This window comes from Gallinula chloropus, assembly GCF_964237585.1.
Source record: "Gallinula chloropus genome assembly, chromosome: 17".
NCBI lineage: Eukaryota > Metazoa > Chordata > Aves > Gruiformes > Rallidae > Gallinula > Gallinula chloropus.
In genome coordinates this window covers 11,365,627-11,375,521 of record NC_140102.1, presented here as the reverse complement: position 1 = coordinate 11,375,521, position 9,895 = coordinate 11,365,627, and the positions used below count along the sequence as shown (strand labels likewise).

At 44.2% G+C, this 9,895-nt stretch overlaps 1 protein-coding gene across 1 annotated transcript; it reads left to right on the top strand.

Annotated features, from left to right (window-relative positions):
- The first annotated feature begins 3,681 nt into the window (after window positions 1–3,681).
- Window positions 3,682–8,949, top strand: DRG1 (developmentally regulated GTP binding protein 1). Its single transcript, XM_084271913.1, has 9 exons — window positions 3,682–3,778; window positions 4,005–4,128; window positions 4,787–4,962; window positions 5,354–5,423; window positions 5,843–6,012; window positions 6,706–6,836; window positions 7,055–7,222; window positions 8,208–8,330; window positions 8,816–8,949. Exons 1-9 carry the CDS (start codon window positions 3,737–3,739, stop codon window positions 8,913–8,915), a joined length of 1,104 nt encoding a protein of 367 aa, XP_084128039.1. The 5' UTR covers window positions 3,682–3,736; the 3' UTR covers window positions 8,916–8,949.
- The last annotated feature ends 946 nt before the right edge of the window (window positions 8,950–9,895 follow it).

Below are 9,895 nucleotides of genomic sequence, written 5' to 3'. Positions count from 1 at the left end.
TTTTCTTTTCCTAAGTCAGGGAGCATGCAGTGCTTGTTTTGAAGAATGGTCTTCATGTGATTTTAATGAAGCATATGCTACCTGAGTTACTACAACTCATTTCATACTCACAGCTTTTACCATGTATTTCACAATAGTAAATTTTACTTCATTATCCAAAAGACTTGCCAGCCTCTTCTCAACATACTTAGTTTGCATTTCATGCAAGTAAAACTCTTACACAGGCTAAAGTAATAGCTGTTTCAGAATTTCACCCATAATGAAGCAGCTTATTTAAAATCGGTAGTGGAAAGAAAACACACTAAATGCATTAACTACACAGCTCTCCTGTTGAGGTGAGCTACAGTGAGCATGCTCGCAGTGCTATGGAAATATCAGAGTTTCAATCATTCTGTGGCAACTGCACATTGTTGTTGTGCAAAAATAAAACTGAGGCACAAGTAGAGGAAATGACTTGCTCAAAATTAGTGAGTCAGCAGGGCTGAAGTACACAGAATATGATTTTCTGGCACCCATTTTTGCTACAGTCCTCCATCAGTCATATCTTGCTAATGAGGTACGTGCCATTTCAGTCGCATTCCTGTCGTCGTAGCTTGATGAAACTCAAACTCCTGTATTTCCCCAGTCACTGATTCCATACTGTGTCATGTTTCTTAACTGTTTGATAAGACAGCCTTTATTTCAGATGCAGTTTTCTGGCATTTTCTAAACACACTGTAGTATGTTACTTTCTTTACCTTATTAAAAATACGATTAGAAAAGTGTTTTCATTTTATCAGTTAGTAATTCATATCATTGATCCATACTTGATTATTTGGGCTTTTTTACTCCACATTTGAATCTTTCTTCGGTGTTGTCTGACACAGGCAGCTGTCTACCTGAGATTGAGTCTGCTACTGTACAACCTTTGGAAATATACCCCTTCTTGCACTTCATTTAGATTTCCTAAATGGAATGCTCTCAATTTAAAAAGCATACATATACATTTTAATAAAAGAGAAGGGAATTTACATACTACACATTCCATCAGTGCCCACTATAAAGCTCAATTAACCTTTCAAATAGATCTCAGTCTCTTGCATCCCCTCTCATTTTCCCTCTGGTTCCACCAGGGGCTTTTTCCTCTTTTGACATGATATCTCATTTCCTAGGAATATTTTTCTTGATTTTTCCCTTCTCAGCCTTTTTTTTTTTTAAATAAAATATCATTTACTCTCCATTTTCTAGTTTTGACTGCTGTCCTCAGAGGGTATCATTTATGCCTTCCCAATTATCCACCTTTCAGTCACCTTCCCCATTGTCACACCTAAACTTCCCACTGTCATAACCACGCTATTCTCCATGCACCACGTAGGATAAAACACCTATACATTAAAAAAATCACAATAAATAAAAATAACTGCACCTTATTCACAACCTGAACAAGTCCTTCTGAAGTGTAAAAGAGGGTGCTGCTACAAACAGTATGAACTACTTTAAACATTCTAGCCAAGTATAAAGTGTTAATTTGGCTGGAAAAAAAATCAGACAATCTCTATTAATTAAACTCTTGCTCCCTTCACATCATTAAGGATAACAACACTAAAAGATATTTTTAGGTGTATTTTTAGGTGCCTACATTCCGCTTTGGATGTTTGCTTGAGTAACTTTCTGGGAGAAAAGGATTTAAGAGCATATACTGTGCATTAGAGCTATGAAAACCTCAGCCAGGAAAATAAAAGCCTCCCAGTAACTACATTTCAAACTGTATGTTTTACTGACATCTTTTGTTCATCCTGTCAACACTTGGAAGGGTATTTTTTAGTTAGGGTCAATATATGAGACTTGGAGTCAGCTCGTAAGAACTAGCAACAAGTTCTGAAGTTAGACATGATCTACTGCAACTAGAGGTGGTGGTAAACCCTGGTTGAGAATTAAGAATTTTCATTTTTTCATTGTTTTTCCTGTTACTAAAAGGGAACACAAAGACGGACTGATTGTATGGGTGAATTCAGCCGAGGCTTAAATAAGTCCAATTCCATCTGGAGTATGTAGGGAAAAAAATATAGCAGGACAAAATCTGCTATGTCCTATGCTGAAAACAGATATTGTTCACAAGGAATAATTAGAAAACCATGAACAAATACACAGTGGTAGGTGCGTTTATATTTACCCTAGCTTAGCCGAACTAATGTTCCGAGGAACAGTAATCCCATTTTATTTGAGATTCTATTTCAGTAAGCACTGTATAAGCTTATATTAATGACAGTTCCTACTATAAAGAGTTTATGACATTAGGGGCTGCTTTTTTTGATTAAAATGAGATAAGCAGAGGATAAGCAGAGGCAGAAAGGGACAGCAAATAGCAGTGTGGTTTACACTGAACTAGTGGGGGTTTTTTCCTTTCTTTTTACTGTTAAGTTAAAGAAGACTTAATTATCTGTTACAATTCTATTACCAGAACTCTTATAAGGTTAGTTAAATTTTGTGAATCCTACAATTCTCAGAATCCTGTCTGAAGATGTGGTAGCTGGTTCTGCAAGTATCATCTATAAACACCTCTACAGTATGGGTCCAGGAGGGTATATTTTAGTTTTAAAAAAACCCAAACATATTAAGTGTTACATAAATTGAGACAGAAGAACCTTCCTGGAAAGGCTACTGGATCTAGAGAAAAAGGTGTCTCAAAATTATTCCAATTCAGAAAAAGTATGACAGGGAAACAAACTTAGGATACTGTAAAATCCTGAAAACTTATAAAAATATATTGCCCTACATCATAAAGATACTTTTTATTCCAAAGCCAACTGTTTGGCTTCTTGAGGTACTGTTAAAAGCTGGAGATACTCAGCTTTTTGAATGGGCCATTTACAACCCCCCTTTATTTAATTAGCCTGCATTCAGTGGACAGTTACAGCTGTCTCTGGGGCAAAGTGGTATGGTTTGAGCTGAGCTGAACGGAGCCGTGAGAAGGCTACGGTATGGGAGCCCAGCTTTTGTAAGCCACGGGGTAAAGGCTCTCCCGTGAGCAGCTCTACGCGACTCAGCAGGGCTGCGGAACACATACGCACACCTACACACCTGGCGATGAGCAGTACTGCAAGAGAACCGCAAGGAAGACCAGAGCTGAGGCAGATCTCCGCCTACGTCGAAGCGCCAGGTCCAGTTTAACCGCAGGGAGAGAGGCACACACCAGCTCCCCTCACGGCTCCACCTGCGAGCCGCCCCGCCTCACGGCACTGCCGCTTTCCCTCTCATCGCCACACCTCGCCGGCCAGAGCCTCGGCCTAACGCCGGCTGCCGCGCTCACCCCCGGCACCACAGCGCCAGTGCCCCTCTCGCAGGCGGGCACCTCAGCCTCACAAGGGCCGTGCTTCTCCCCCCGCCCCGAGCCTCCCATCGGCTCCCTCGCACAGGTGGCATCGCTCATGCCGGCCCCAGACCCCCGCGTCTTCCCCAGCCTCTCCCCCTCACACGGGCAGCTGCGTGAGGCAGCGCGAGGGCGGCAGCGGCGCCCGCGCAGGGGGCGCTACGACACCCGCCGCCGGGCCAGCGCGCGGGCGCCAGGCGCGCGGATCGGGAGGCTCGCGCCTCGCGGACCTTTTCCCGCCTGCCGGCGGGCGCGCGCCCGCCGCTTCTCGCGAGCGCTGGCCTCGCTCCCGCGAGAGGCCGCCCTGCGCCTGCGCGCTGCCCGGCCGGGCCTGAGCGGGGTCGCTGCTGTGGTGGCTGCCGGCCGGGGCCGGGACCTGCCGCAGAGATGAGCGGGACGCTGGCGAAGATCGCGGAGATCGAGGCCGAGGTAACGTGTCGGCCTTCTGCCTGGTCGCGGGACAGGCGCGAAGTGCCGGACGGAGCCACCGCGGGGCGCCGGGGGAGGCTCGGGCGGCCGCGGCCGGGATCCGTGACGGGGCGGCGGGGCCTTGCCGGCGCTGCTGGGGTCGTGGGGCACCGCGCGGGAGTCGAGGGGCGGTGCGGCCCGGCAGAACCTCTCCCGATGTCGAGTCCTGGGTTCCCCGCTTTTGCAGATGGCCCGGACGCAGAAGAACAAGGCCACGGCTCACCACCTGGGGCTGCTGAAGGCCCGCTTGGCCAAGCTACGCCGGGAGCTCATCACCCCCAAGGGAGGCGGCGGCGGCGGCCCCGGGGAAGGTGCGTTGTTCTGCGGGAAGCCCCCGCGCCGCCTCGACGGCCTCTGCAGAAGTGGTGGCCGCGCCTCCCTGCTGAAGAGCGGGGTGTGTGACGGAAATCGATCCGGCGCGGGTGGCTCTAGTCCGCTTAGATCGTGTCAGGCTGTGTGCCGAGGGAGAGAAGGAAGCCTGACACTTCCTTCTCTCCCTCCTGTCATTCACAGTACAGCACGTTGGCTGTGGTTTGTGGCGCTTTCTAGGGCTTTGGGGTGGAGCACTTGATGAATCATATGAAAGGACTGATGTGTTTTGGCTAATCTTGTATTTGCAGAAGCATTAGGGGTTTTATGTGAAGAAGCATCTTGCAGCAGGCACTTATTTTTATGTATAAAGCTAGGAATTGTGTAAGCTGCAGTGCTTAAAGGGAATGTTCCACCCACATAGCCCACTGCAGCCTACACTTTATTGACATGTCCATGCTATGGAGGGTTATATGAACAAAGTGGTGCAAGGCAATATAGATTGTGAACTTCATGTTTCATACTCTCATCCTGCTTGTAGGGATACTTACCTGGCTTTGACTCAGGCGATATTAAAAGTGATAGTGGGACTGTTGTCTAGGACCTTAGAAGATAGAAAATGGCCATCTCTAAACAAATGTATTTGCTCCTTATTTGCAGGCTTTGATGTTGCAAAGACAGGTGATGCCCGAATTGGGTTTGTGGGTTTTCCATCAGTGGGGAAATCTACTCTTCTAAGTAATCTTGCTGGTGTATACTCTGAAGTGGCAGCATATGAATTCACCACACTCACTACTGTGCCTGGAGTCATTAGATACAAAGGAGCGAAGATACAGGTGAGACCTTTTTATGTCTGTGAGGATAGGATTGTATATATAGATGTAGTGGTGTTATGGCTTAATGGTGTAGCCTGACATTAGCAGATTAGAAGTGACACCTAGAAGTGCTTGAGAATACATTGGAATTGCTTCTGTGAGATACTAATTTTACCCTGATTTTCACTGTGCTCTGGGAAGTTCTTGTGGCCCTTCTCATATTTGCTATGAGATGGTCTGTCCCTTGTACCAACAGGGCACATAGCATAAGAGTCAAAGGAGAGATTTTGCAATATTCTAATCAGATTTGTAGTGGAGTCAGCTGGTTTTGGAGGAGGGTAAAAAGTAGGATTTTTCTCCATGAAGAGAAACATTTTTCTCATGAGTTGCTTTTCTTCCTCTGAACAAACAGCTACTTGATCTTCCAGGAATTATCGAAGGTGCTAAGGATGGTAAAGGTAGAGGACGCCAAGTCATTGCAGGTGAGTATATTAGAGCTGGGGGCAGCATCCTATTACTGGTCCTGTTAGTACCACTGGTGAGAATTAAGCGTTGAATCATATGCTGAATCGTTTGCTGGAATTGAGCTGCTTGCTGTGAAGCAGTATCCACTTTCATTTCATTCTGGTTTCAGTTCTGGCTTTATGCATTTGCTGAGCTTGTGCCCCATGCTGGCACTGCAGTGAAGGTGTATTTCCAATTTTGAAGGCAGATGTGATCCCATATTAAACATCAGTGATGCTTGGCCAGCACTACAGTTCAGTCTTGCCCTGGAATTTAAAAATAAACCATGTACCAGCCTTCAGGGCTTTAATATCGACATCAGCCACTGAGCCATGTTTTGTGTTGCTTTGTGTGAGCAGACCTTTTTGAGGGATGATTTTCTTTTTCTGAATCTTAGTCGCTCGAACCTGTAATCTCATTCTGATTGTTCTGGATGTGCTGAAACCCCTTGGTCACAAGAAAATCATTGAGAATGAACTGGAGGGATTTGGAATTCGTCTGAATAGTAAGCCCCCCAATATTGGCTTTAAAAAAAAGGATAAAGGAGGCATTAACCTTACAGCCACAGTAAGTTGGAAGTTTTCTTTAACTAACACTTAAAAAAATGCTTGAAGAAAGAGGCATTTGCAGTTAATGGTAGGCCTAGGACAATTTCTGTGCTGTGACTTCTTTAGAAGCTGAACTGCAGTACTGCGCTGTAGTCAGTTAAATTTCTCGGAGCCTGTCCCTAGGAGCCTGACCACCTCCCCACCCATCAGAGGCTTGGCTGCTCCAAAGGAAAGTGTGGAAAAATTGCATCTTGCTGGGTGACTATAGCATTCTTCTGGAAGACAGAGCTCAGGCTTTGCAACCTGGGATATTCCTCATTTTCCATTTACCACTGAACCATTTACCCAGAGATACAAGAATCAGACCTCTGCTCGGGACTCTTGGTGCCTAACGTGCAGTTACCTGGGCACCGACCTGGTAGATACATAGGTTTGTGTTGCAACTGGTCCCAGATTGACAGGAAATGTTACTTTTGAAGTGTCTGAGTGCTGCTGTCAGTGGTAATATAAATATAGCTGTAATGATTTAAATCTTTTTTCCCCTCTCCTGAGGCGAGCTGTGGTAAATTCACAGTCAAATCCAGTAACTTAACAATGCAGCTGTTACTTTTAGGAACCTATATACAGCAGGTGCTAGGTGGTAGCATTATTAATTGTAATGCTTGATTTGGCTGTAAACTCTTCCATTCCTTTACACTGTGTCTGTGTGCAGTGTCCTCAGAGTGAGCTGGATACTGAAACAGTGAAGAGCATCTTAGCAGAGTACAAAATTCACAATGCTGATGTGACGCTGCGCAGCGACGCCACTGCTGATGACCTGATTGACGTTGTCGAAGGGAACAGGTACTGCTGGGGCTGGCTTTGGCACACCTGCAATTTCTATTCCAAAGAAAAGAGAAAAGCATTGTCTCTCAGGTTTGCTTTGCACAGAAGCTAAGCCAGCAATGTTGTATCAACACATGCTGTTAGTACCTTGCTGTCTCTTTAAAAAATGAAGCTTTTTTGAAGGGAACAGTGTGTTGCTTCTCCGTTGCTATAATGGTGTTCCCCTCTCTTTGCAGGGTTTACATCCCATGTATTTATGTCTTAAATAAAATTGACCAGATTTCCATCGAGGAACTAGATATTATTTACAAAGTACCCCACTGTGTACCGATATCAGCTCATCATCGCTGGAACTTTGATGATCTGCTGGAGAAAATTTGGGACTACCTGAAGCTAGTACGAATGTGAGTCCCAGCTGCTGCCTTGTGTGGAGCTCAGTGTGAGGCTGAGGCCAAAAGATGTCTCAAGAATTGATGAATGATTATTTTATAATTGTTTTCTAGTGCTGTAGAACTCTTGGCTTTCAATTGATGATGTGTTTGTCACTGAAGTATGTGAAGTCTCTGTAAATTGGAGACTGCTCCTCCTGTCTCTTGTGTGATGGAGACTTTCCTAACATTCACAAGTGCTGTGAACTTTTTGTATGGGAATTAAATGAGGACCCAGTGAAATCAAATCCAAAATAAGTTTTTTAAAACCCTGAAAACACAGACTTGTGGTCAAATTCAGTGCAAAGTGAACAATTTCAGAGGTACTTCTCTGCAGTTGGTCATGAATGGCGTGCATTCAGCTCCCTTAGCCACTGAACCGAGTCCTTCATCTTGCCTTTCAGCTATTTTTACTATAAATTATTACAGCTTTACCTTGTACTACTAGTGCATTTCTTTGGATGAATTTCTGGATGCATCTGTTAATACCTGTAACACAGTAATTGTAGTCTTGTGAGTGTGTATCTATCTTGTGACAGTATCTATTGTAAAAAGGGATTTAGTCTGTCTGGGTATCTGGGCTGCAGACTTTCCCATTTTTTTCCCCCCAATATACAGTGAGTTTTTTACAGGGGAAAAAACAAAGGACAAATCACCACCATACTACAGTAGATGTTCTTTTCCATCAACTAGTCCTGTCACATACTCTTTTAAGCAACTGCAGAAAGCTCACTAGGGATCAGCAGTTGCAGTTACAAGGGACAACCTGCCACAGCCATTGGCTTACCTGGATGCATTTCCTGCTTAACACCACCAAACAAGTTACAGAATATCTGTTGTCAACAATGAAGTAGTGGAACCTGGCACAAGCATCTAGAATGACAGTGTAAATAACCTGTGTCATTTCATGTGTTGAAAGAGGAGGTTGTGGTACTGACTGACTGTTCCATCTGTGTTACAGCTACACCAAACCTAAAGGGCAGCTCCCAGACTACACCTCTCCTGTAGTACTACCTTACTGCAAGACCACAGTGGAGGATTTTTGCATGAAGATCCACAAAAATCTCATTAAAGACTTTAAATAGTAAGTATTATTGTAAAAGAGTAACTTAGAGAGAATACAAAATATCTACCTCCTGGTATATTCCTTCACTTCTTATAAATTAGGGAAAACAGGGATTGATTTTATTTTCTTATATATAACATTGAATGGAATAGATCTTCTGACAGTGAAACGTGCTACTGAAATTACTGTAGTTGAAGTTCTTGTGATCTTTCCTGGGTACATTTTGTCTTTAGGGAAAATGCTTTTCTTTATATTTGAAAGCAGTGCTATCTGCAGCATTACTGGCCGCTGTCCTATATGTGCAAGTATTTGGGATGACATCATGCTTTGTTTTGATCTGCTTGTACTTTGGTTCACAGAGACCACTCACCCAGGTACTTGCAGGAGAACAAAAATAGCTCTTAAGCATTACTTTCTGTATGAGCTTTGTGACAGAAATAGCGTCTCCTGCTCTCTGCCTGTTACACTTCTTATCCTTTTGAACTTGATTTTTCTCCTTACAGCGCGCTGGTCTGGGGTTCCTCTGTTAAACACAACCCTCAGAAAGTGGGTAAAGACCACACTCTGGAAGATGAGGATGTTATTCAGATTGTGAAGAAATAAAGTTGTTCTGACACAGTTTGGCACTGTGACTGAAATTTGTCATTAGCTTTAAGTGGTTGTTTCCTATTGGTTCTTACCTTACTGTGAGGTCATACCCATTGTTTGGCAGTGTCCTGTTCTGGTAGAACTTAGAACTGCAACACTCACATGAAGCAACTTCCACAAGGGCAGAATCCTACAGGAAACTGATGCCTGGGATGGTTTTCTGCCACACATGCACATACACATCTTTCCAAATTGGAAAGAGTTCACTCACCGGGAATTATTTTCTTCTAAATTAGAACAAAACATGAAAAAGCAGAGGCTGGAGAGTTCTATATTACAAAACTGGATAAAGGACAGGGAGTTCTAGTTCTGGCTGCTTTAATTTGAAATGTATTTGTTTGAATACTTTAAGGCTATGAATAGTCCTGCAGTTGTGGAAATGAGTTCTGCTTGCAAACAGTCACTTTCTCAGTTTGAGTAAACTAGGTGTTTTAAGCTTTCTTAACAATTTCCTGCAAAGAGAAATCAAGTTAGTTGCACCAGAGAAGCAGGCTGCTCTCAAAGCAGCAGTCCTACTGCTTTTTCATAGAAAGCTAGAAGCTTAGCAACTGTTAGGCTCTAGCACTTGCTCTCCTCTAAAAAGCAGAGGTGCCTACTTAAATGTGTCAAACCCACACCTCATGGTGAAGGGAGAAGTACAGTGATTGCAGATACCCATTCAAGCACTAAATCCTTGGAGCAGTGGGTGCGACTCTGCTTGGTATGAAAGCATTTTCCCCCAGTAGTTTTTCTAAGCTTAGATGTAGATTCTTGCCAGGGAGCTCAACTCCTGCACCTGTGCTGGGGCTGTCAGCCTTCAGCACAAGGGCTAGAGTAGAAGCTATGAACAGCAAACCTCATTCAGCCCTACATCAGGGCCAATTAGTTACATGAATTCTTCTAGCAGCCTGGAATCTGTGGCTGTACAAAAACATTTAAACTCAGCAACTCCAGTG

Excerpts from the sequence above, each read along its gene's own strand:
- DRG1 (XM_084271913.1), top strand. The coding sequence starts at position 3,737 with ATGAGCGGGACGCTGGCGAAGATCGCGGAGATCGAGGCCGAG. Across the intron at positions 3,779-4,004 it reads TCGCGGAGATCGAGGCCGAG|ATGGCCCGGACGCAGAAGAA; the intron begins GTAACGTGTCGG and ends CCGCTTTTGCAG. Across the intron at positions 7,223-8,207 it reads TACCTGAAGCTAGTACGAAT|CTACACCAAACCTAAAGGGC; the intron begins GTGAGTCCCAGC and ends TCTGTGTTACAG.